Raw genomic sequence first — 27960 nt, 5'->3', positions numbered from 1 at the left:
ATGCTTCCTCCTATTGCTTCTGTCTCTATCAGCAGGACTCACACTGTCAAGGAAGATGGGAATCTGGCCAGTGGTGGGAGACCAAGTGGTCGACCTGAGCCATCTTTCCTGTCACGCTCACAGCCTCGTAGTGTGAGGTCAAAGTGATCTACTCTATACTGGCTCGTGCAAGTAAACTACATGACTGAACTTGTCCAAGAGGAGCTTTCTTTGTTGCTTAGCTCTTGGGGGAGCAATGATCTCCTGTTTCTCCTGCAGTATGACTTGCAGACATTTATTGATATCCGGTACTGAATTCTTCAGGCACTATAATATTTAAAAATTAGCATCTCCCTCCCCCAGAAATGTACAGTGCTGTTTTATGGTTATTTGGGGAATGAACTTGACTTGTAAAAGCCAACCATTTATGACACTGCGGAAACTCAGACACTTGACCCTAGTCAGCTGATGCTTTCCTAATCAATATTAGTGGGAGAAGGAATACTGTCTAGTTTAATCGCTACCCTGTTATGTTAGCTCCTTACAGTACTGATTTTTTTTTTATTCTGTTCTGGTGTTATATTATCCTTTTCAAATGGTCACAGTCATTAATACTGTATCAAGATGTTATATTAAAAGACCTGCTATATGCTTCTGTTGTCACCTCTCTCTAACTTACCTTGGTTTGTGCTAAAACTGTCTTTTTAAGTGTGTTGTTTTTCCTTTTGCCATGCTGCAACAGCTTTTATTCTTTTAATATAGGTTGTGCTAGTAATACACAAGAGATGTGGGTATTTGCTTACTTAATCCTTCACATTCAGTTGCTTTATGCTCTTTACCAGACTTTAGCAGTGCAGGCTGCAGTTTTTCATGTTACCTCTCCTTTCCGCCTATGTTTGAGGTAGGAGAGGGGAGTGGAACAGAGAACCTAGTTTTCAGAGTTGTATAAAAGTTGCGTAACTTTTTTTCATTTGTAACATATTCTAGAGGTGATAACATGTCCATTTCAATGTCTAAGATAAATTAATTCCTAAAGCAATTTTCCAAGTCCTATTTTCAGGGCTCAAAGAGAGTCCCTAAGATTCAAAGATAAATTAAAAAAGCTTTACTTAGATGAACAGATTAAACTGTTATGTTTGGGAGCTAAATGGCTAAGCAGGTACCTAATAGTACCTGTTTCAGGTAGTGACGCTGGGCGTAGGAACTTAGGAGGGAGGTGTCTGTTCCTCAGTGTTGCTCGCATTGATTACCAAGGCAAGGAGGGAGGATGGAAACTGGCTAATTTGACAGACAGTTGAAAGCAACAGGGTGCTAACTCTGAGCGTGGGCTGTCAAAGGACAGATATGGCAAAGGCTGACACAGGGAGCCAAAAAACAGTTGTCGTGAGACACAGTGATAGAAAGCCTGCTGGTTAAAGAAAGAGACCAGGATGTTCAGGATATGAGGTATAAAAGGACTGCTGTGTCTGTAACTGTTAGAATTAAATGCCTGTTTAGACCTGAACTATAGCCAAGGATACCTGAGACTTGAAAATAATCTTCTGTCAGGAAATAACAGTAAAATACCCACAAATTATGTCCTTACATTATGCTTTTCTTTGTAATGACAACCTCACAGAGAATCCTTTTGTTAGCATTTATTGTTTACTTCGAGCAGCAAAAGTTAACTAATGGCAATCAGTACTGTCCATGTGACAAAATTGGGTTTTGGTTGCTCTGAGAATATATAAAAATGTAGCAATGAAAATTGAATAAAACTTCTTGTTTTAGTTACTAAATGACAAAATTAAACTTATCCATACAACTATTTCTACTCTTCCCTTTGTATCATGTATTAGTTAAGATTTCTGGGAGTGCATGCAATGAAATCTTGCATGATTGTGTACATGCACTAAAAATATATATATATATATATATATATGTATATATATTTAACTAATTCTACATTTAAGTACTATTCAGTGTATTCTATTGCATCAGAACTAAAAAAGGCATTTTTTAAGAAACACTTCTAAGATGTGTATGCTAAAAGTCAAAGAAATGATTCTGTAGTTTCAAACTGTTGAATAACAAAAGAAATCTATTGTTTCGTGTATCGGAATGTCAGAGTTAATTTAATACTCTCGTTGATATTTACTTACTAAACTTCTAAAAAATTATTTGAATAGTACTTTGAGTATTCTGCACACCATGAAATTCGTCATAACATTCAGAAGGAGCTTTGTCTGCATGCTTCTAAAGGACCTGTGCAGCTTCGTGAATGTAGCTACAAAGGCCAGAAAATCTTTGCCTTTGGAGAAGAGCAATGGCAGCATCAAAAGGTATTTAGACATGCAGTCTAAGATGGGCGTTTTTATCAGTGATGAGTTAATTTATGGTTTTTAATAAAAGAGAAAACCCAAGAAAACAGAACTTGAAGCCAAAAAAGGAGTAAGTTCCTTTTTGGGAAGAAAATTTAGATAATTATAGCTTTTTGGTTACCTGTTCAAAACTTGATGATTTCACTGGAAGAGTCACTTACAAAAACAGTTGATGTGTTTTATTGTGTATGTCTGGACATGCATTGGAAGTCAATTCAAATGCTTAGATCTTTTAAAATAATTCTTTTTACTAGCAAAACAAGTTAGCACTTGCATACTACTCTTTTCCTGGCCCCCTTCTGCACAGCATGCACCTACTCTTTTTTTTTTTTTTTTTTTTTTTTTTTTCAACAATGAACTTGCAGAAAATGATGTATGGAGGAAAACAGCATTTTCAGTGTTTACCTTTTTTTTTTTTTTTTTCCCCTCTTCTTTCTTACCCACTTTAGGATCAGACTCTGTACAGTGCAGCACTACATATGTGCCTTACAGGAAATGGAGAGCATCCCAGTTTGGTTTCCTGCAACCCATCAGACCCCTTCCAGAAGTGGATCTTTGGCCACAACAATTAAGATTTGCTATCTATAGACAGGAGCATTTTATTAAAAGAGCAGTTCCATTTCTAAACAGAGACCATATATGTATACTGTGTTTTAAAGGAATGCATACTTCAAATGCAAAATTTTTCTTCCTTTTCTTTACTGTGTGAATTGGATATAAAATGTGTAGTCAGAGATTCCCTAGGAGTCTGTTACACCAAAGAATGTTTGAAGTCCCAATTAAAGATAATGTTTACAATATTTGCATGATAAGACTGTGTGTTAACCATTGATTCATAGATCCTGTAGTCCCTTTTCACCTTGGGGACCATGTGTATATTGCTTTACTGCATATTGTAAGTATTTCTGAAGACAACTGGTTTACTTTGTAGAGTTACAAGGAAGTATCGTATGCCATCTGAAAGCCAAAAGGCTGTGTGTGTGTGTGTGTGTGTGTTCATGCTCAATTGGTTGACTTTATGTAATTTTTTAAAAAGTTGTTTATTCCACTAAGTGAAACTTTGCTCACTACTTTTTTTTTAAACTCCCTCATTTGAAAAAGAACCAAAGAGGCTACCATACTGTGCTGTTGTGCCTCTAGCAAAGCAACCCTTTTGTTGTAGAAGAAAAAATAATTCTCACTGAAATATGTTATTTATATGGAATTATTTAAATGGAAAACCTGCCTACTCTGATATTAATCTCCTTTTGTTTAGCCAAAACTGTACTTTTTTAAATGATGTTATGAAGTTTAAAATTCATGACAGTTACACTGTTAGACATTTTCAGCTTTTTGTTACTGCTTTTAAATTACTAATGTGTTTTCTTCTCAGCTTTTAGTGATTTATACAGTGTTTACCTAATATGTTTCTAATATTATTTGTACATAATTTACTGTGCAAACACCTAAATATGGATATTTTTTTAAAATTTATTTTTTGATGTTTCCTCTTTTTTTGAAGGACTGACTTCAGTTTTAACAGTGAGAAGTTGACTTTCCAAACTGCTTTGCTAGCAATTTTAATGAAATAGTGTATTCTTTAAGGATCCAAAAGTGTACTTCAGTAGATAATGTAGAGGTATGACTTCCGAAATAGGCTTCCTCTGATTATTTTAATAATATTTATTTCTTTGGTTCTTTTAATGGATGCACACTTGCTAAGCACTACTCTGTTAGCCTTCATTGCAGTTGCCATCATGCCCATTTTCTGACTGTATTTCAGGCTTTCTTTAGTGAAAGTAACTCTGTACAAAAATGTCCTTCGAAGGAACTGAGATTTACTCTTACTTAGAAATGTTTACTTCAGGGTATGAATGTGAGATTAGTGATCACCCCAACTTAAAGCATGTAAGATCACGTAAAAATTGCACTTTAACAAGGTAAACTATTTGGTAATAAACTTTATACTCTGATTTGGAGAACGCTTAGCTGGTTGATTTGAATTGCAAAGATTTTAAAGTAACCTTTAATTTGCATGTTTTATGATGTGGGGGAAAATTCTATAAAATTAAAATAATAAATTTGTAGTAAGGCAGCAGCAGAATAAATATGAGGGAAATACTTAAATGTAATCTGAAAGTGCCAGTGTTGTTACTTAGTAGATATGGGAAGCATCAAAGGTAGAAAGGTTCTTAGGTTTTGCAGCTTATCAAAAGAATTGCATTGAACAGCTGTATTCAGGTGGAAGAAAATAGTAGGTTTAATAGCAACCAGCTTGTTTTTTAATAATGAACTCTTTAATGATGTGAATCACAAGAAATGTGCACATAAGAAAGTGAAACAAAAAGATCAGGCCTATTAATATAATATTTTCAGAAGTACTTAGTATTTCCCTCAAGAACTACACTGATAAGGCAAGGGAGATTAAGGAAAACATGGTTGCTGCAGGGGAAAAAAAGTATTTGGCTGCTAGATCAAATATAGAGCTGAGACTAATAATAAAGGAGGGAATATTAAGTAGGACAAAATACATACATTTCAGATTTTTTTCTGGTAAATAACAAATATCATTAAGGAGAAATGCTTATTTATCTGTAGGATCTGGTTAATGGATGGATATGGTGTGGTGTTATTGTTTTCTAGTGGGGGAAAGGAAGCCTGCTTTTGCTTAATTTCAGAATATTGGAAAAATGAGTTCAACGTTTGAAGAAACATAAGAAGAAATTGCTTTTCTCCTGAAGGTTTACAACAGAAAACAGTTGCGGATTATTGAGCAGCTGACTAATGACTGTTTTTAACTATGCCTAATTTCTTGAGCAAAAGGAATTAGCAGATTTGTAAACAGCAGTGGAAGGCACCAAGTACATTTTTTCTTCTATTCCGTGTTAAGATCTGAAATCAAGTATTGTGTCTATGTTAAGCATTGCACTTCCAAATGTGTGTGTGTGTATGTGTGTGTGTGTACATATGGATATCGTACAATTTCATAAGAGCAATTAAAGATCTGTTGTAATGTGTTTGGAGATACAGATTTTTTTAAATTAATTACAACATTTTTGAAATCACATGTTTTTAAAAAGTAGTAACAAAGCACTAGTAAAACATCAAATAAAATAATGCATTTATGAATTATTGTACATCATCTCTGTCCTTTTTCAGCTCTGGCCTTCAATCTTTCCTGAGAAGTTAAATTTCTTTGCCTTTCTTTTTTCAGGGGTCAGAAGCAGATGTTCTCATTGGTGTGATTTATTACATCGACATCTTTCTCAAGTAAGTATGGTATGTAGTGCTGATTTTTCTGTGCTTTATATTTTGCTGTATGCGTTTTCTTTAATTATATTCAATTACAACAGAGAAGTATGTGAAACTGAAAGAAATTCAGAGCATTACTTCCTACATTTTGAGAATTGGCCTTATATAAGATAAAAATATCAGATTGAGTTCTAGGAGCTCAAATTCAGTACCTGGATTGTCAGAACCATAGCCAGTTCTTTGAACTTCTTGTTTACGGATCTCATTTATGGTTGTACTTGTTATCAAAAATTCCAAGAAAGGAACATACAATCTTTTTGATGTGTCTCCTTAATTCTTCAAACAGGAACTTCAAACGTGAATTTCAGTTGTTTCAACAGCACAATAGTATATCAAATCTTAATTTACTATTGTGATTTAAAAAAAAAAAAAAAAAAAAAAAAAGTGAATGGATTCAATTTCCTGTGTTATTAGCATTAAATCTTCCCTTTTAAGCTATTATCTCCAAAGGTTTTGAAAAATGTATTTTTAAAGTTGAGTCTACAATAGTTGGTTCTGTTCATTATTTTCATGGAATCATAGAATCACCAAGGTTGGAAAAGACCTAAGAGATCATCCAGTCCAACCGTTCGCCTATTCCCAATAGCTCCTACTAAACCATGTCCCTCAACACAACATCCAGCCTTTCCTTGAACACCCCCAGGGTCGGTGACTCCACCACCTCCCTGGGCAGTCCATTCCAGTGCCTGACCACCCTTTCTGAAAAGTAATACTTCCTCATGTCCAGCCTGAATCTCCCCTGCCGTAGCTTGAAGCCATTCCCCCTGGTCCTATCACTAATGACACGAGAGAAGAGGCCGACCCCCAGCTCACTACAACCTCCCTGCAGGAAGTTATAGAGAGCAATGAGGTCTCCCCTGAGCCTCCTCTTCTCCAGGCTGAACATTCCCAGCTCCTTCAGCCTCTCCTCATATGGCCTGTGTTCCAGACCCCCCACCAGCTTTGTTGCCCTCCTTTGAACACGTTCCAGGGCCTCAATATCTTTCTTGCAGTGAGGGGCCCAAAACTGGACACAGTAATGTAAACATTATGTAAATGTTAGCTAGACTTTCTATGTTATAAGAGGTAGAAAGCACAACTTTAGCATGTCCTGCTTAAATGTTCAATTTCTCCTTGGGGTTGAGAGAACAAGATTACCATTTTTTTTAAAAGGGGAAAAAAAAAGACCTTTCAAAAATCAGGCAGTATCAAAGAATAGGAAACCAGAAGCAGAAAAAAAAATCTGAATAGAATTGGTGAAGAGCTGTTTTGGAAATATCAGTGTCTAGATTGGGTGCTGTTCTGTTGTCTGGGGGCAATGGATCAGCATAGAAGGATTTAAAACTGTGCAGCATTCCACGTATAGATTAAAAGTAAACATTGCTGTTCCAGGATCCAACTAACGAAAGTAAACTTGCCTAGAAAGCAACTGTCTTTTTTCTGCCCAACCCCATTCCTCATGATACAGTTTTACATTATAGAGGTTCTGGTTGATTTGTGTTGTGGCAGACAATTGCATTTAAATGTTGTTTAGAATCAGGTCAACGCTATATTCACACTACAGAAACTTAGGAGGTGGCAATTCAGCTGTCTGCAAAATAAAAAGTAGGAATGTATTTTCTCAACTCAATTTGTTGCATAGGATAGAGGAGTTTCAAGAACAAAAATGTCTGTAGGTAAGCAATAACTGTTGTTTAATGAGTAAGATTTATGTTTCTAAAGTGGTCTTTATTCTTAAAGCCAGTGACTGCAAAAAATTACTCTCAAAGATAGACACTTCAAACAGTACCCTTGTTCACTTGGTATTCTCATTTTTGTTGGGCGTTTTTTTTTTTTTTTCATTCCTAATGTAGTTTCCTTTGTCTTTTCTCATTTTAATCTAGGTTTGCATGGCAGATCTTTTTTTTTTTTTTTTTTTTTTTTTTTGCACAATTGTGTTACAGCTTAGGGCAGTACCAAAAACAAGTTTTCATGGGCCATCAAATACAATTAAAACTTTAATTTGATCTGTACGTATACTTATATGAAATACTTGTATCTGCATTTGGTATTGTGACCAAACCAGAAGGTAGCTGATGTGACACATCAATGTCACCTTATTACTTACACAACAGAACTCACCTTTTAGATATGTATTTTATCTGTTCTTCAGACACTTCATTTAAAAGTCATTATTACACTTCATTAGATCATACTTAAAATGGCTGGTTGCTTTTGAAAATTTTCTGTGCTTTCTCCTTGGCGTATTTCTCATGCTGTGTTGTGTCAGTGTGCACAAAAGAGGCTTCTAAGAGTGGAGAATTTCCTAGGGATTTTGACCTCAGAACAAATATACTGCCCTAAAGTGTTATGTTCCCAGATATTTGATATTCTATTTAAAGTTCAGTTCTACTGCTTTGTTTGAAGATAAGGCCGACTAACTGTGGAAGATACCAACGGGTGCCTACTTGATTGAGGCAGGGTAGCCATAATCTTGAGAAAATGAAATCCACTGGGACTTACTGGGCTTTGAAAGGATCCTTTCAGTCTAACAGGTAGAAATATATCAGGTCAAAAAAAGAGTGACTTGAAGTCTCCCTTCTTTAAACAGATGAATTCTCTGCCTGTAATAAGATGACTCAGCACAACTCAAAAGCAGCAATACAAACTGCTGCTAATATGTTGTTAGACTGTTATTTAACCCAGCAGGTGCCTCAGCACCAGTCTTTTGCTCACTCCCCCCACTTCCCCATGGGATGGGAGAGAGAATTAAAAAAAAAAAAAAAAGAAAGAAAAAAGCAGAACTTGTGGGTTAAGATGAAAGTATTTACTAAGATAGAAAAAAGGAAAAAGATAGTAATTATGATATACATATATACACACATAAATATGTGTGTGTGTGTATATACACACACATATATACATAGACTTATATGTATATGTCTTCCACTTCTTCCATTTGATGTCATATGATACAAAATATCCCTTTGTCCAGTTTAAGTCAGCTGTCCTAATTTTGTTCCCTCCCAGATCCTTGGGCTCTTGACTGAGAACTGCCTTGGCTCTGCACAGCGCTGCTTAGCAGTGACTATAAACATTGGTGTGTTATCAAGAATGTTTTTCTTTTAGAACCAAAACAACATCATACCAGACACTCTGAGGAAAACAGTTCCATCCCAGCTGAAACTAAGACACTGTTTCTAACTATACAGGGAGAGGTGAGAATCAAGCAGTACTCCTGAATGTAAGTTTGTCACTACCTTTTTCTTTCTCCTGACAGTCAGTTTAACCTCCCATCTCTTGGACACTGCTGCCTCTTAATCATCCTCCCATTTCTAGGCAAAAAGTAGTCACTGCTATGTAGGGAATATCAGGGTGAATCATGGTTACTACCTCCCTGTCTAGGTAACTGGAAATAAAGAGCTCAAGGCAATCTATTGACTTATTCAAGGCCTGTGGTTAAAGTGTGGACTTGCAATGTTTTTGCTGGCTGTGGAACAAAACTTGGTTTCTGTGGGTTTGCTGGCCTGCCAGATCTGAGCTGTATGAGTTAAAGCAGAAGCAGTCTTTGTTGTTGGCAGCAACTTGGAGTAGGAACTTGAAAAAAATGGAACAATACAAAGACTGATAGGGTCTGTGCTTTTGACATGAAGGAAGGGAAGGAAGATGCAGTGTTGCTTCTAAAAGGTAATATGCAGTTCCAGTGTATATTTCAAATATTTTTGGGGGAAATGCCTGAAGAAATAGAAATAGATGTGATTTTTGCATGGTGATTTCCATTATTCCTTGTGGAGGATCTAGTGCACAAATTCTGGTTTGCCATTATTCGCAGCTTGTAGCGCTCAAACCAGGTACCCACAAATGTGGAAATCAAAATGTGTTCTGCCTGCATAGTGCTTTGAGTAGTGTGCATATAAAACTAAGCCATATGAACAAAAGCTTATGCAAGCTAATTCCCATTTTATTGTTAGAAACCAAGAAACAATTGTTGCATAATGCAGAACACTCTTTAAATGGGAAAATAATTAATTTGTAGTGAATACAGTCTGGGGTGCTGTATCGCTATACCTTGAACAGCTTAATGTCAGTTGTGCTTTCCCTCGTGCTTCATTCCCCTTGCTATCAGGTCCTTCTTGTTCCAGAGTCCTTTTTTTTTAACCAAGAAATTTAAAACAAATAACCTACCACTACTGCCTTTTGAAAACATGTAGTTTTGTTCCTTCAGCAGGTCTCTTTATTTATCTTGCAAATTTCATGGTCACTGTATACACTGAAACATCTAAAGCATAATAGTTTGTTCTCTTCTAAGCTATTAAATTGATGATTTTTTATTTTTTATTTTTTTTTAGAAATATGCTGCACTACATTTTTAAGAGCCAAATATCAGCAGTTCTGAAAAACAAGATGATGGTCCTCATACAAATGGCAAACTGAAAATCAGTTTTTCACAAGGAGTTCTCTGGCTCATTTACTGCCTTTGCTTTAATTTAAAATACTTTCAGTAGTGCTGTTTTGCTCTTCCCCTGGAGAAAGAAAATGAAGTACTGTTGTTACATATGCAGTATGTAAAAACTTGTACATCAATCAGCTGGCTTTGTAGGCTACTAAATGGACCAGAAAAACTAGTGTTAATCTCCATCTCACTGTGCTATGTTATAGGAAAGGAGCTGCAGCTGTTGAAGAAGGCTTGATTTCTGGCACAGACAACTCAGGCTTACTCCTGGCAGGATGAAGCAGATTCTAGATGTGCTTTGAGGGCGGGTGGCTCAAGGTAGCTCCTGCTCTCCCACCAACAAGAGACCCTGCCGACCTGATTCTTTGTGACTCTGCCTGGACACAGCACTATTACCTGCACTGGGACTTCACTAGCTCAGCATACCCTCAAGAGTATCTGCCAGTCTACGTAAATGTGAGTACAGAACTGTGAGAGAATTATTAATATTACAGCTGAATCTTAGAGTTAAGCCTTTCTGTTTCTAAAATGACATCCCTATGTCTTAAATTAGAATACGGGTTTGGAAAGTTGTTTTCCGAGGTTTTTTTATGCTGGTATGTCTTAGCAAGCCCTGGAGCACTGTTAACCGTAGTTTGTGGCAATGCCAAAAGCAGTCTGGTAATAGATACTTATCTATTCTCTTCCATGTAGCTCCTAATAAATTTAAACCAAATGCTACATAAAATCCTGTGAGAACTTTTTTTTTTATGATATAGAGAACAACTTATCTTTATCAATTTTTGTAGATACAAATAATTTAGCTGTACGCAATTTGTCATTGCACTTACCATCAACTTACCTTTTACAAATGTAAAGCACAATTTTAAGTATCAGAATAAAAAGATGGCACAGAGCTGTATTGTTAATAGTTTTCATAATGAAGCAATATTGATCAGCAATTTTCAAAATAATAAAGCAGTTGTCCTGCAATTTGCTAGTATGGCTACAATGCTGTTCTAGCCATTGATGTTTCTGCAAATTGACCACCAGAGAGAGCTGTTGCATTTTTTTTTCCCCAACAACTGTTCACAATTATTCTTTCATTAACTTCTAACCAAATGATTAAATTCATTGTGGTATCTGCAGAAAAATCATGTAGTTTATTCCACTCACCAAAGTGTTTTAGTGTCACAGAAGGGAAACAAAAATGCCAAACAAACCATTTCTGTGGATTCCTTTAGCATTTAAATGCTAAGTTTAAAAAATAAAATAAGATACAAAACACGCCCCCACAGTTAAAACAGTTTCTTGTTACACTATCAGGCTGTAAGGTATGGGAGAAATGCTAGAAATTTCAGAGCTTCTAGAGAGACTTTACAGCCCTGGGGAGGAGGTGCAGCACTAATTCCGACTGCTAGGCAAGAGAGGAATGTCTGGTGACTGCATAGCAGAAAGAAGATGCACAATGCACTGGCAGCCATGATATAACGTAGAAACCTGTTTTACTTCATTGCAAACAAATGGACAATATATATTGTACAATATATAATAAAAATACAGCCAATACAAGTGCCACTAGTTAACAGAAAGAACTAATGTTAAGACTTAAAAATGCTCATTTTTGTAATATATACACTGCAGTAATAAGCCACAATAAATACATCAAATTCCATATCATTCATAATAAATACTGAAAATATAAATACGGAAGAATACAGTTAATTTGAATAAATTATTACAACATAAGGTCAAGATTAAGTTCTGTTGAATATTATTGTAGCTTATATTACCCTTTGGCATCTTTGATGTTACAACTTATTTAAGAAAGAGAAGAAACTAATTAAGGAAATGTGTAATTCATGAAGCTTTAAATTATTTCCATATACAGATTTTAAGATGAAATTTCCTTTGCTTCTTCGAACACTTTAAAAGCAGCAGTTCATTTCTGTATGTTGCCTTACTGTTGAGATCAACATAATTTTAGTATGCAAGATCATCTGTAATGGAAAATGTTGATTACTTAACATAATTACTTTTCTCAAAACTTCGTGAAGTTGGATGTAATGTACAAATTTTAAACAAATGGCTGCAATTACACCACAGTTTTAGTCCTACCGAAATAAATTACGTCTGAAAGACTATCAACTTTCGAATCTGTGCTGTGGTGTATTATTTACCACTTGCTCCAAACTCCCAAAATTTCAAAAGTAGTTTTATATTTATATGGGAAATATATATATCTTTATATATGCAGAAACAGGAATCTCTTAAAAAAACAACCAAAAAACAAACAAAAAAACCCCAAAAACCAACAAACAACAAAAAACCCCAAAACCTAGGGTTGGAACACACAGTGTAGGTTGTCATAGATCATATTTTTTAAAACAGAGAAAACACTTTAAACATAAAAATGTAATTATATATATAACAAAATTTTAATTACTAGCTGTAGGTGGAAAATCAAAATAACATAAACCGCCATGTTATTAACCAGTTATGTTATTAACCAGTACATCTGTATTAATGTTATGTGCAAAAAGTTATTACACCAGAATGCAATTTAACTTAAAAGATTGACTTTACTAAGACACTACTACAGGCTGAGGCTCTCAGTAAAGAACTTGTAACATACAGATTTTGACTATTTTTGCACTGTTAAAAGTGCTTATTTTACATCAAACACTTTTAAAAACATGTTTTACAAACTACACTTCAGACATATTTCCATAGAAGTGCCTACATCAGTCAATTAAAAGAAGGACCCCATTGCTAAACATCATTTATATGGGCATTGTTATGTGAAAGCTCATGTGATGGTATTTGTTTTAGAAATAGAATGTGTTGGGTTTTGTTTTGTTTTGTTTTTTTTTTAATAGAAAAATAGCACACTGCCTTCTGTTTTTTAAAAGAACTAGCTGCCAGTGCACATAATGTTGCAATCTTTTCAAGAAGCTAAAACCCTATGCTCAGCATGCCTATCAGAAATTGCTAAACGGGTGGCTGTTTTACCCCAGTACCCCAGCAAGGTACTTCACCTACAATTCAAACTTGAAATTTCATTTTTAAGTAAAGATCCACCTTTAAAAAAAGTTTCAAGTATAGAAGTCTAGAAGAATTAGCTGCCATAATGTACTAAATCTCATTAAAAACCCCCAAGCTAAAATGCTAATACAAAGGACACCTATTTCTTTTTTGCTTTTAGTGTCTGTTGTTATCTGATGTTATAGTAGAGCACAGGCCTGCGAGTTAATTCAGTGATACTGAGTATGACTTTGCGGTTAATGTATGCAAAGAAAAGACAAGGTAGCATTGCTTCAAGGTAAAAACTTCTTGTTTTTACCCTGCGCTTTTGGATGAGTGTTATTTAATGTTTGCCCACATATAACTGCTGTTGCAAATCAACATTTCTTCTTTGCAGGAAGTTCATAATGGTTTTAAGATATTTCAAGCAACAGAATTCATTTTATGAGCTAACATGACCAAACATGTAGTGCACAGGCATATGCTTTCCCATCCTTGCTCTGGGGATATCTTCATTTCATATTTTCTGTATTTTTTTTTCTCCTATATCTTGTTCTCTTTTGCCCTTTAGAAAAAAAAATAAAAATGTCCTTATCAGTATATCTCTTACCTTCTTACCTCCTTTCCTCTAGATTGACCTTTCTGTCTTCCCCTCACTCACACCAGGGTATATCTGCCCATGCCTCAAGACAAAGTATTATCTTGACCCTTGTCGTATAACAGTGGTGTTACTTTGTACTTTCCACCATTTTTCCTGCCTGTATAGGAAAGCTAATTCAGTTATAATCCGGTTCATGGCTTATTGCAAATGGGCAGTTAGAGATGAACTACATGTAAGGCAAATTTATTTGACCTCGTTTCTGTTCTTTTCAAAATTCATAAAAATACCTCAAGAAAACTGAAGTGTAACAATGAAGATTCAAATGATAGCGATTTAATAAGTAAAAGGAGTTGTGCTAAACCTGGGTGAAGGATTATCATCTTCTTAACTGAGAATAAATACGGAGGATAGTGAACTTGGTTCTCCAGGCAGTGAGACCTTGTGCGTACTGAATGTCCTCCTAACCACAGAGAATATACAACTGTAGAGCAGTACTCATCTCTTTTTTTTTCCCCGCTATAAAGGTGACTCGGTTTTTGTAAAAGGGTACTTTTCATTTATTGTTTATACTAAGAAAAACAAACTGCAAGTGTAGTTTGAAAAAAAACCTTTCTTTCCTTAGCAGATGTTTTTTCTGCTTTCCATAATCTCTCTTTATTTCTTTCTATATTTCTCTTGTACTAGGCTGTGCCATATGAAACATGACACCCTTCCTCTGGATCTACAGGCATCAGGAGATAAGAGGATCCCCTTCAACGTCTGCAGCCCATGGGGGTAGGTCTCCTTCCTGTTTGTTTGTGGGTGCAGCAAAGGAAAGCCTATAGAGAGACTCTATGGGTTCCATTCCTGATTACTGTTTATTCAGAGCCAGTGAGGGAGATGACATTTTTTTTTTACCACAGTTCTAATTTGTCTTCATGCAAACGTTAAGTGAAAAATAAAATCAACTCTTCTTCCAGGATAAAGGACAGATAGCACAGAGGACACTAGTGTTGCACTTATATAAAGTTGTTTGTAATGAAAAGCCTTACTGTTAAACAAACTTTTTCCGACACTTAAGATTCAGGAAGGAAGGAAGAAAAAAAATGAGAAGACTAAGACTGGAAAATGTTGAGATATTTCATGAATCAGATGTTCTTATTGTAAGTAAAATTTTTTATATCAGCCATTAGCATGGCAGAAAGTTTTCAAGGTTGTTACAGCTGTTCTCTTTCTTAAGAACTATACTCTGAAATATTTATTATCAACCAAATTAAAAGCTGCCTCTGATGTAGGAGGAAGAAGAGACAGCAAAAAGGAAGCAATTACGAAGCACTTGAACATTTGTTCCTTTGGACATCTCTACAGCTAAACACCACTTATTTATCACTTCATAAGGTTTGTACTTTGGATTGCATGCCACTTGGAGAAAACGGACAATTATTAGTACATAAATACTGATTACTGAGAACAGCAAAATTAAGGTATACTTTTAAAAAGAAATATTAAAAATTAAGAATTATGTTGAGATTTCTCATGCCAATGATTATATTAATGAACTCAATTCTTTGTGTGCATGCGTTTTGAAAATAACAGTAGCTTTCAGCTATTGTAAAAAAATAGGGATCAGATTTAATATTTTAGAAATAAATTCTACAGAATATATTCTCTGAGTTAATTCTAGTTTTTCTAAGTATTTTACAACAAATGCTTTGTGACTGTGGTAAAGTAGGTGACAGAATTAGTCTTTAGTCCTAGTAGGAAAGCATAACACCCCTAAACACTAGAGGATTTCTGGTTTCATTCTCTTCTGTGCCTTTTCCTGATTGCCTCGAGAAAATAAACTAGCACAAAGCACTTGAGTTCACACAACTCATGAGTTAAAACACAGGAGTTTCTTGTTTAGCAAATGCCTTTAAAACAGTATTGTGGCTCCAACTGTCTCTTTTGCTTTAGCTCAGAGTGAGGGTATCTACTATGCCATAGGAGTAGCCCTGGCAAGGAGTTTCAACTGACAGAACTCAACTAGCAAAAGAAGATAAGCGGAGGAATAAGACTGCTGTAGCTGGTGTCATTGGCAAACTAAAATCTTGCTGCTCAACAGGTAAATCAAGCTTTTTTTCTAATTTTCACATTTTTCACTGTGGAATTTGTCATTCTATGTTTGCTTATTAATGTTGTCCATAAAAGAAGACCTTGCTTTTTTTGTGTTTCACATTGATGATGAAATCTGTACTTCTGAGCTAAACTAGAATTTATTGGGAAAGTGACTTAGTTTGCAGAAATTTACTTATGATGCCAAAAAAAAGGAGGAAAAATGTTATCCTGGCTGTTGTCTTGAAAATTTTTAATCACAGCATCTCCAAGTACCTTGCAAACCAGAGTCAGAGTCACTTCCAAGTAACAGAGCAGAACAAAGGCAAAGCCAAAGGTACCCAGGTCTCCTCTGTATTAGCCTGGTACTCTGTCCGGTATTTCACATTTCTATCAAAGAATTAAGAACATTTAAGAACATTCAAAAACATGCCATGTTTTGTATATGAATGTATGTTCTCAATTTTTAAGAAACAATTTGTCTTTAGTGAAGACATTCTCTAGGTAGTTTGTGGGGCAGGAGATGTCTACATGGTTGATTTAATAGCACATTTACTGAAATACGGTGCTCAGATAAGGTTAGAAACTGGTTCTGGATTTATTAGCAATCCAGTGAGTAACAACATCATGAGTATTACCTGCATTTTCTGTACAACTTATAAAAAGGCAAGATACTATTGTTAACACTGTTAACTCATCACGTAACAAAGAGGTGAGCTGGGCTGAACCACATTTACAGCAGGTGACAGTAATCAATGGCCTTAAAAGACAGCAATGACAACTCAAACGATTCACTAGCAACAATTTATGTAACTGTAAAACATTAAAACTTCACTAAGTTAAAATTTTCGTATTGAAATGGTATATAGCTGATTTAAAATAAAAAAAAAAAAGAACTTAAAAGGAAAAAAAAAGATCAGAAAAATTTACTGACCAACTTTTTTTTTTTTTTTTTTTTTTAATGATGTTTCAATGGGTATGAATTGAATTAAAGCCCTTAGGAAAAAAAAAAATACTGCACTTTTGCCAGAAAAGTGGCAACTTTAACATCTGTTAAAGCTTTATAAACTTTAACAATGCTTTTTTTCCAAGAGGGGCAAAGTTCACATTAGGAGCAAAAAGGCATTCAGTTTTATGTGGTGTTCTATTAATTTTCTGTGTAAAAATCCGATTTGAACGGAGGGGGAATTGCTTTTGTTATTATGTATTTTTCTGAGCTACCTAACACAATCATAAATTATCTGCCCGTTTATTATCTGGCTTCTTACGAGTGCTTATCAGTAGCAAAATGTGTTAGGAGAAAAAGCTGATACAGCTATCAGTAAAGTAAACATTTCCAAAAATGATAAGCCATGTCTATACAGAAGCAAATACTGCCATTTATCATTTAATAATATAATACTTTTAGCACATAGAAATAGGTTTGCCCCAAATGATAGGACTGTTTACCAGTATTAACTAACTGGAAAATGAGATGCATCATATGCATACGTTAGCCCAGAATGTAAGACTGAAACATTCTTCAGCTCATGATTTAAGTTTATTTTTGCTTCTATGAAGATTTCTTTGGTCTTCTAAGCAAAATATGAACAAGTCTGATAGGAGTAGGAATCTTGGCTCTGAGCTGATTTCTACAGCTAACTCAGAAGTTATAAACTGGAGCATCTGTTCTGGGCAGGGCTGTGGAATTAGCTACTTTTAAGCAAGGGCAAATACTGTAGCAAGAATTCCTTGGCATATTCACTCCTGCCTGCATGCTGTCTTTAAGCTCCTTGTTACCCTGTGCTGTACACTATTCAGAATTTAGCTATGTTCACCCCGTGCCCCCACAGCACATGCATCAAAATGTATGGTACATACATCTAAGTACTCAGAAATTTACAGAGGAGGCCTTTGCTCTGACACCAGTGCCAAGAGAAATACAAAGAAACTATTGTCTCAGAATGTTAAAGGGAACTTTTATAAAGTTAATCGCTTACTGTGCTTGCTAATGTTATTAAAGGTATTTTTCATTTGGAAGCATAGGGGCCAAGAAAATAATCTCTTATTGCTCAGTAAGGGGTGAATAATGAAACAAAAATATTTAATTTAACTTTCCCCTGAGTAATACCCTGGTAAAGTATGCATGATGCTCCAGCAGTCAACACACTCTGAACTTAAAATGCTGCTACTGATTCACAATTGTTCTCCCAGCTCAGGAAGGGATTTGTGCTTTTGATGCTGGTGTTGAGACTGCCTAATTTAAGCCTGCTGTTTGTGCAAGATCCCTGTATATGGAGACTTGTAACATTTGCTGTAGAATATCTGGACAGAGTAACACTGCTCTTATTTTTTCATGCAGAACCTTTTATGAACTAAGGTTTTCTCTTTAGAGATGGGTATTTGCTCTTTGGAAGTGGAGAACACACGCATTTACCTGGCTACTCAGCCTGTACAGAAATAGATTAGAGTGACTAAGAGCAGCAGGGCTTAAGGAGCTGCTGAGGCAGTTGATCAACATGACTGCACTTTCCCAGACCATGGAGTATGCTGTAAATATGGAATATCCATTCTTAGGAGAACTAGCACTTTCTGATGCAATTTGAGAAAGATAAAACGTGTAGGACTTGTGGAAACAAAAAAAAAAACTTTCCAGTGAGTATGTGGAGTAAAAATATTTTGCTAATTTAGCGTAGAAAATCAGAAAATGCTGATCTCAGTAAATGAGATGCCCAGATCTCACTAAAATAATTAAGTTTATTTTTTAAAAAGCACGTTTTAGATCTGGAAATTATTCTACTGAAGCACTTTATGTGATGTTGTAAAGAGCTGCTAACCAGTCACTGTCACAGAGCTAAAGTTGATAGTCTGTTTACATGCTTACAGCTAACTATGGAGATTTGACAGATGAAAATAAGATGGTGATCCTTATTTTGGCAAACAAAACAGGTCTTCACAGCAGCTATATTTGATGTATGATAATATTTCATTATTAGAACAAAATTAAAATGGCTTGTGAAATCAAAGTCTGCAGAGAACTACCAGCATACAGAAAAGCAGGCTCTAGTACACTTCCTTTTCTTGAAGAAAGTAATGTCTGCTCATAAGGTAAAGCAGGCATTTTAATTTCCATTTATTTTTAGAATAACTGGAGTACAAAGTAATGGAAATCCATATGGTGTATGCGCTATTCTGTGTGCAGACTTCAGCAATGTAAAATCTCTGTAGCTGTGTTTTGTCATTGACTATACTGATCCTTGTTTACATCAAGTAATGCAAGGGACGGTCTACAGTCCACAAAATCCTTTGTATTTCATAAAAACTGCTAAATAGTTAGGAAAATCTAGACCCTTCCACATTACTTTCCATGCTTCATTTAAACTGTGATCAAGACTTTTGCTTGTTAGTTGTTTTTTGTTTTTCAAATATTTACTGACTGACTGACTTATTGATATACTGGCTTAGTTTTGCTGCAATGGACTTTAAGATCTTACATATACCTCAGAGTCTGGAGCTATGGCATTTCTCCAAAATAGTTCACAGTTTCTGCAGTTGAAACATCACTGCAAAATGGCACTAAAGTGCATAAGTAAGTATCTGAATGTTTGCTGGGCTAAAAGGTGCAGTGCAAGCTAAAGTTACTGCTTTGCCATTATATACAAGATCGTTTTTCTTTGGGAAGGGGTGCTAGTTCTAGAAATACCACTAATTTTGATGGAGGATTGTCTACCTTTCACCTTTCTATAAGATGCACATGCCCCCCTTTCTGACTCTTCTGTTGGTCAAGAACAGTGAAAAGAAAGAGAAAATAGTACTCTAAAAATGCATTTTAAGTAAATTTATCAGAAATGGTATTTAAAAAATACATGGTACTCCAGATGAAAATTGGTCATGCTCTTTCTTACTAACTATGGATCTTCTGTTCAAATGAACACGCTGTTCATTTTTATCAAAACATGAATACTAAGCTACTATAAATAAAATACATACAGTACAGAACAATTAAAACTTTTTTTTGTACAGTAATTACTTTTACATTAAAGTTATGTTCTTTCAAATACGTTGAAAATCAGGACTTTAAACATGATTATTTCAAACTATCATTTTTAACAATCTTGCACAGGCCCGACAATCAAAAAGTTGAAGCTTTGATTCAGATAGCTTGGCATGTTTCACATATTTGACAGGTAGGCTACTTTGAAATATGTTAGATGTGGTTTTTTACTTACGTGTTTTACTTTTATCAAAGACAGTCTGACGTTGGTTTGCTTTTTTTAATCTTTACATGAACTGATTCTGTGCAGTGCCTCTGGCAATGTAGCTTGAAGGTGTGTCTGGAACATTGACTATAGCCCAAGTGTTGTCTACCTCTTAAAAAAAAAAAGTTAACATTCTAGGAAATCCAATTTGAGTGCATTTTATTACAGGAAGTCAGTCTTAGAATAATTTTAATATTAAACAGGTACTGTTTCTACCACTGGTGATTTGATGCACTCTTCGTGCAGTCTACTCTTTTCTGAGAGGACTAGTGAATTCTCGGCAGGGTGCTCTTGTACACCACTCTCGCCATTCAAAGCTGAAACAAATCCATCTTGAGAAGGACCTTTCAAGAATGAGTGAAATTCCACTTGAGAGTGACTTGGCCTATGCTCAGTGTATAAACTGTTACACGGAGCACTGCTATCACCTTCAGAAGATGAGCAGCAGACAATCACTGAGGGGTTTGCAGAAGGGTAATGAGGGCTGCTAAAAGTTTCCTCTGATTGCCGAGTGTAGTCAACAAACTGTTCTGAAGTCATGCTGTAAGGCACCAGAGAAAGACTGCCATTCTTGACAGCATCCCTTTCTGAGTAAGTCTCACCAATCTGGTTAGCAGTGCCAGCAACATGGTTCTCTATTTGGTAATATAGATTTGAAGAGTTAGTATAGTATGAGGCATTTTTAGAGTGGTTTTCATGCACAGCAGTTCCATCAGAGTAGCAAAGGACAGAAGGAAGAGGCACCATGTCAACATGGGAGCTCATACTTTCTACAAAGTCATCTGCTTTTTCTTCCTCATCATCTTCCTCATCTTCCTCTTCCTCTTCATCATCATCTGATTCACTAGGGGCTAAACTCTGAGTGCTAGAATCAGTAACTCCACTACAAAAGCTACTCCCATCTTCCTCTTCCTCCTCTTCCCCAGGGCAGTCCAAGTCCTCGGCTGACTGAGAATGCATAACTGCAGCCTGAGGTTCAGTTTCAATCTCAAAATTTTCTGCAATTGAATATTCGACCGGATGGGGTCCCGGACTCATAGAACTAGTATGTGCACTTATCTCGCTGTGGCAGCCATTTAGTGATGGAATTTGCTGTTCTCTATTTTTCTCCAATTCAAGTTTCATTATTGTGTGCAAAAAGTGAGTCCGTACACGGATAGGATTAAATTCAATTCTACCTGCTGTATTGCTACACCCTTCTTTAGTGCAACCGCATGGAAAAGACATACGATCCACCTTTTGAAAAAGAGAATACAGATTAACGATACTTAACATAAACCTGGTTATATCACAGAACATAGAAAGCCTAAAAATAGAAGTGGGATTCAATTGAGAAGTACTTTAAGAATAAGCCATGTCAAATATCCATATGTCTCATAGTGTCCATTTTAAGTATATAAAAGTGTGACTGAATCCACAAATCAAATAGTTCTATTAGACAGCTTAAGGTCTATAATTTTTATCTACTCTATACCTAAACATCAAATGTGATGCAGAAGAGAGCCATCTGAAACAATTAGTACATCTTCCCAAAACGTGAAGATGATGAAAACAGGAGCAGCAAAGGGAATGTATTATTTAGAATAGCAGAGAAAATTTAGCAGGGATTTAAGAAATGATGTAAAAAATGCATTTAGAAAGAAACCAACTCAGCTGCGTAACAGCTACTTGTGGTAATTAGCAGAAACCATCTTTTGGGAGTTCCTATTTTGGGACATTTACAGCTATATGTACAATAGGCGATACCATTAAATCTGTAGAGAGAAAAACTACCTGCTATATTTTGTTGCCTGCATGCAGTTTTTCATGCTTGCATGTTAAGTATCATGCATGTTAAAGAAGGGACAGTACCGCAGTTTGACTTACTACTTCTCGCTGAGTTTGGACTATAATTCACATTTGGACAGTATGTGAATTGTCTCTAAAACAAAAGCTACATACCCTTGTGAAATCTGCAGGCTACTGATTCTTCTGTTTCCATTTGCATGTTTAGATAAAGGCCAAAGGGGAACACGAGGAGGAAAATATGTATGAACAAAACCAAAAATACTGAACAGTGTATATGCCTAAACTGATCTTAAAATAAAGATGTTTAAGGAGAAAAATTGTATTGCACATTACATGCTCTTAAATCCGAGCCTTAAACTAGTTTAAGATCCACAAGTTACTGTTTAATAATTCACTCACTTAATAATCTTTCAGTACTTACCACCTTAACAGAAAAGTGCATGCACACACACCCCTACAGCCCCTTCCCTTGCTAGTTAAATAATGACAATAATGTAGACATTTACCTGACACTTTATGCCTGCAAGACTGCAAGTGCAAGTTTCTGGATCACAAAACACACGGCAGTCACAGCCACAATCCTCTCTGGACAGCCGGATGGCCCGCAGCTCATGTTTTTCTTCCACATCAATCTTCTTCACTCCAGAGGCTCGCAGCAGTGCCCTTCGCTTTTTTGTTGGCAGGGGTTGTAGAAAGAAATACTCATCCACTTCAGTGTTGTCCAGATCAATATCATCATCAGAAATGTCATCCAGTGTCAGCGTATTAGCCTCTTCAGATTCCACTGTACCGTTCTTTGTCATCTGTTATACAGAACAATTAACAAAGTGCTGTACGTAAGGAAACAAATCAATTACATCTTCTAGCTATATATGCATCTTCTATCTAACAACGCAGTCCTGAATCTCACCTTTACCACCCTTGCTGCTTTTATTAGGTTCTCAACTGTGTTAGCATCTTTCATTTCCCATTTATATTACAAAATCTTTTCGATTCTGTCATTTTATAGCATAATTGAATTACTCCATGGTGAACTCCTACAGATGGCCTATTTCTTTTGTAATTGCAGTTTTGTGTTTATATTAACTGTATGAGACAATCATAGAAGAAAATGCTCATTATTTCCAACCTGTACTGTCAGGTGATACTCATCCTTGTCAGATGGGAGGAGCCTCAGTATTCAGACTGCAATGCTTATACAGTGTACTAACACGTACATGTTACACAAGGAGAATCTTCCCAGATCAGCAATCATCCCTTCTCAGTAATCCAGCACCATATTTGTTTAACACAGGAGTGTTCTACCTTTACAGGCATTATTGTTTCTTTGCAGTATATTCTTACTCTTTTTCTGTCAGTGCAGCCTTCAGAACTTAGTGCTTTCATTTCAATTCATCTTTAATGTTACTTACCGCGTCTGTTATCCCTAGTTTTACATGCATATACATTCATCTCTTACTTTATCTGAAATGTCCTCTCAAACTACCTTTATGTTGTTTGCTCACTCCATTTCCTATTAATCACTTTGTTTTACAGTGACCAGGTACCCTACATGAAGCACTTCAACATATTAGTTCAGCAAGGTAGAATAAGCAACATTAAAAGTCTTTTTCTGTATTCTTTACAGCGAGAGATAAGTAAATGCATAGAAAAGTTCAGAGCATCTTCAATCAGTTATCTGATGGCGGTGGGGGGCAATTTCCCTCAGTACAAGCAACTCAGGCTGAACATCCAGATGGTAGCCTTAATCATTTTTATTCTTCATTTTCTGTTACCTCAATACTACTAAATAGCTTTTATTATGCTGCTTTGGTCTTCTTTTTGCATTTAATAGAAAAATGACTTACTTCTAATTTCTCCATTTTCTGATATACACAGTTCAAACAAGTCCTTAAGCAGATCACTGTTATTTAATAGTTTGTCATGATTTGCATTTGAAACTATGGAAGACTTCTAATTCCTGCTTTGGTAATTATTTTTGTCATGATCATCAGCTCTTACTGATGAGGTAAATACTTTAACCGCTCAGCTTACAAAAGGCACCTACACAACCATGCCCAGCCTGTCGCATATTTCTCCCCTTCCTGCAAAGCTTAATAGCTTATAGCTTTGCTAAGTAGTGATTGAGCATTAAGGAGTGAATTCTAGTCAGGTGCTGTAGGCGTCCTGTGGACTGCAAAGTCACAGGCATCAAGTGAGATTAGACAGCAAACTGTAATTTCAAAGAACCTCAGCTCCTTTTCACTCCCTTGCTGGATGACTCCCTTGTATTTTCTGATTTTTTTTCTCCATTTTGTGACGCAAAGAACAAATGAATTAATGAAACTGAAAGCTCTGAACATTTCTCAAACAATTAACTGGTTAAGATGGAAGATTATTAAGAACCATCAAATATATTTTTCTATTCAAAACCTCAGGACAGCATTGTGTTTTCTTGTTGTTGTAACACATCCGAACATATGCAGATGGGTAACATTTTCCTCATAAAGCTAAAGGTTAATTCATAACAACAGGCTATAGCTGATGAACACATGAAGAGTTTGCATGAAAATCCCTTCAACTTCGTAAAAGGTAACAAATTTGGGTTGGATACCTTTGCCTGTCCGAGCTGGAAGTTCTCTTTTACGTTTTACACAAAAGAAACCAACACGGATAATAGATTTTTAGTTTCTCCTACAGTTCACTGTAGAAAAATTGAACTGTTATAATTTCATATCATACCACTACTGGCCTCCATTTGTACTGTCCAGCTACATGAATCGAGTAAGCTAAAGATTTCTGCAAGCTCCTAGACAGAACTGGAAAACTGAAAACTGAATATTCTGCCTTAATACTAAAACAAATTTACCAATTATTGATAATTTCATGACCAGCTTGCATGAATTCAGTTAAGTCACATATTCATCTAATGCAGTTAATGTACTGCGAGTTTCCTTTCTTTGAAATTGTTAAGCATATATGCATGTGAAAACATGCACCATCATCACATTTAGGTTTCATAAGATTACCTAGCTTATAGAAAATCGCAAAATAGCAGATTTCTCATAGCAACTACCTAACATTTTACCATTCCTCAGTGATACTTCTCAGGCACATTCCCTAACACCTGACAGATGGAAATAGGACTAGAACATTATTTACAAAAGACAAACCCACATCCTTTTCCACTTGCATTTGTCTTGTTTTCAAAGTAAGTACAATCTGTGCTGATTTATCCATTGGTCTGCTGACTCAGGGGCTTTAACATCACTCGGGGTCGTGCAAATCATTTAAAAATACCTGAATCTGAAGAGACTTTATAAATAAGCAGTAAAGAGTACTGTAGCTAACCTGTTGTGTTAACTCATACCGTTTCTCAAATGACAGTGCATTTAAAGTAAAGCCTACCTTGTACCTTTCATCTCAACAAGATGGCTTTTATGCTCAGATTGCCATTAAAACTTTCACACTCGGCTGCTAACAGTGTTTATGCCACTGTCAGCAGTGCTTACATCAAAGAGCTGCTTTACATGACTATAGTGATTTCAAGATGACTGTAGTCTTTATCATCTGCTTTTAATCAACTGAAATTTCTTGGCTCCTCACTTTTAGCAAGTAAAAATAATGAACAGTACCTAACATTACAAACACACAATTCCAAAATATTCATATTTCTTTTTTCTTTCTTTAAACAAGTTGTACAAAAGACAGTGTGTTCTACCCTGCATATTTTAATCCAATGGGAAAAATTAATCAGGGAAGCTGAAATTTAAGAACAGAACCACAGAAAATACTTTCTGTTTGCACAATCATTCTCATCAGTCCTTCAATCAATCTAATCAATCAGAACAACTTTGCCTTCCTTCAGTTTCTTATTTTCTTCATTTTTCTGTGCAGATATGCAGTACTTTATACCCAACCACTGATTGATCACCTTAGAAATCTACAGCCTTTCCTTTCTGCATTTATTTAGAAACCAAGTGAACAGCAAAACAGTTCCTCCTGGAAGTCAGCCAAGGGATCTACTCAGAGACACAGCTCACTTCCCACCTGATGCTCTGAAGATCCTGTGACGTCTAGAGCTATAATCTCTAAATAGCAATAAATCATTAACTCCAGCCTTTTTTTTTCCAGCCTGTCAAAATGTCCGTCTTTTATTTGCCTCTGTCGCGCGTGGTTTTATGTTTGTGAGGCTTTTTTCATAAAACATTCAATTATTATCAATTATATAAGAATCTGTTTTTCTATTCAAATTAAAACAATAGGAGACTGAATAAAAAATAATTGTAGCAGTAAGGGTCATATGCACTGCTTCAGGTATTCAGACAGACAGTTATAAACACCATTCATTCTAGTGGAAAAAGGCAGAGATTTGTGGGTGTTATTTTCCTTTGCACCTACATAGTCGTATCTGTCAAAGCACAAGAAATAGGAGCTGTGGAGCCCAGCAGTTCAGCCACAGTTCAACTTTGTTCACCTTTAATTACAGAATTCACCTGAAAACACCTGAGGTAACATATGCCATCATACCAGAAGTTTTTCATTCACTAAACAAAATAACAAAACCTGAGATTTTGCGAGCAAATTGAAAGACACAGAAGGGACGCTTCAAAAAAATGGAATTCCCGTCTCTTCTCAAATACAGTTTCCTTCCTCTACTAAATTAAAAGGACAGCTTCAAAACTACCATCAAGCTGAATTGATAAAGCAAGTTAATTTGTCTGATTTTTATTCCTTACCAGACAACTTTTGGTGAAATACTAAAGACGAATGATTGCATAAATTGGTACACTAAAAACATTTTCTGTATTGCTGTTCCCTACTTTCTGCCAAATATAGTCAAGCTGGCAAAGAAAATAAGGTGTTTTGCTTTCTGTACTTAAGATGTTATCATTCCTTTGTCTAAATAGGGCACTCTGCCAGGGCTCAGAGGCAGTTCCAGAGTCTAACTTCAGACTAAGTTCCAGTGTTCTCTCCACCTTTATCACCTTCTCTGTAAGAAAACAAGTAAGCAACCACATCCCTGTAAAGCACTTTAAAGCACATTAGCAAGAGCTAAAACAGTGCTTCATAATATCAAAAAATATGTATCTTCAGCAAAAATAAAATAAAGAATGTAATTTCTCTCACTGAAATTAGAGCTGAAAGCAGTTTTGTTTAAAAGATGCACACTGGGCCCATACAACTCTGACTCTGCTCATGAGAATACATAAGGCAAAGCACAAAGTTAATGAGTTTTACCTTTAATTTTAGAGAATTGAGTTTTTCTTCTCTCAGGTGCTCTCGCAGCATCTCCCGGTGAAGCCTCTCCTGCTCCATCGCAAACTCTCCAAGCGTGTACTGGCGCACACTGTTGTGGCGCGTGGACATTCCCAGCGTGCTTCCCCCTTGGCTGGGAACGCTGGTGAAGCCTTGCCTTCTTGTGAAGTAATACACAGTGACACAGTTAAAATGGACATTTTTTGTTCTCTTCCGCTTCTCTCTCTTCAGGATGGAAGAAGCTGGAACAGATACAGTTTACATTAATGATTACATTAATGATAACTTGCAATCACAGCGAAGTTGTCACTTGAGTACTTCTATTTTCCTTAATATGTACACGCTACCATTCAGAGAAGTGCAGTCTAAATGAGGTGCTAAGAGTTGAGAAAATTACCAAACCCTGAAGTCATTACAAACTGCTACAATCATGAACACTATTCTCTACTTTAGAACAGAAATTCTTGTCCAGAATGGCTGTTTTCTAATAGAATTTTTAAAGTTTTATTCTTTTTACTAAGGAAGCAAAGCAAACACATCCCAGAAAAGTAAATTTCTTTTTACACTGCCGCCTCAAAGAGACTGATCTATCAACTGGCACTTCCTTAAACCCCAGCACACAAAACAGAGACTGCATATGACAGCAGTCAGGATAGCAGCAGGCCAACAGCTCTCACAGAGCTGTATGCACCACTGGAATGCAAAGCTCCAGCAGAGATTTGCTAGCCCATCTTTAAAGCACTGGATCACATCTGCAGAAAAGATTTCTATCTTTTATACTTTAACACATGTGAAATTCGTGTTAGATAAACTACAAAGGCAGTATTGTTTGTGTTTCAGACTCTCAGAAATTTCTATTATCATAAAACCAGGTCCTTTTTAGAATCATAGAAGCACAGAATGGAACTGGGTGATCTTTATGGTCCCTGCCAGTCCCCTTCCATGGGCAGGGTTGTCACCCACAATCAGGCTGTCCAG

At 36.0% G+C, this 27960-nt stretch overlaps 2 protein-coding genes across 16 annotated transcripts in view; one reads left to right on the top strand and one right to left on the bottom strand.

Moving 5' to 3' along the window:
- Window positions 1–25841, top strand: part of GALNT3 (polypeptide N-acetylgalactosaminyltransferase 3) — a 44233-nt gene extending 18392 nt beyond the window's left edge. The window contains exons 10-17 of one of the 7 annotated variants that reach the window (XM_052675449.1): window positions 2148–2300; window positions 5533–5588; window positions 10248–10497; window positions 14330–14787; window positions 14920–15022; window positions 15581–15728; window positions 19821–19884; window positions 25621–25841. In XM_052675449.1, the coding sequence (XP_052531409.1) occupies window positions 2148–2300; window positions 5533–5588; window positions 10248–10320 (282 nt within the window). In that variant the 3' untranslated portion in view covers window positions 10321–10497; window positions 14330–14787; window positions 14920–15022; ... (1 more) ...; window positions 19821–19884; window positions 25621–25841. Of the gene's footprint in view, window positions 1–35; window positions 222–2147; window positions 2301–2788; window positions 5589–10247; window positions 10498–14329; window positions 14788–14919; window positions 15023–15580; window positions 16633–19820; window positions 19885–23371 lie in introns of those variants that run through there. The other 6 variants (XM_052675447.1, XM_052675451.1, XM_052675448.1 and 3 more) reach the window with 6 other exon arrangements.
- The window catches only part of CSRNP3 (cysteine and serine rich nuclear protein 3), an 83975-nt gene continuing 75895 nt past the window's right edge, over window positions 19881–27960 (bottom strand). For all 9 annotated transcript variants that reach the window (XM_052675438.1, XM_052675437.1, XM_052675439.1 and 6 more), the window contains 3 exons: window positions 26965–27224; window positions 22251–22547; window positions 19881–21192 (listed from right to left, as the gene is read on the bottom strand). In XM_052675438.1, coding sequence (XP_052531398.1) covers window positions 20152–21192; window positions 22251–22547; window positions 26965–27224 — 1598 coding nt within the window. In that variant the 3' untranslated portion in view covers window positions 19881–20151. The remainder of the gene's footprint in view (window positions 21193–22250; window positions 22548–26964; window positions 27225–27960) is intronic.

This window comes from Tympanuchus pallidicinctus, unplaced genomic scaffold (genome assembly GCF_026119805.1).
Source record: "Tympanuchus pallidicinctus isolate F22 unplaced genomic scaffold, pur_lepc_1.0 scaffold15, whole genome shotgun sequence".
In the NCBI taxonomy this organism is placed as follows: domain Eukaryota; kingdom Metazoa; phylum Chordata; class Aves; order Galliformes; family Phasianidae; genus Tympanuchus; species Tympanuchus pallidicinctus.
The sequence above is the reverse complement of the archived record's forward strand: the minus strand, read 5'-3'. Positions and strand labels throughout refer to the sequence as shown.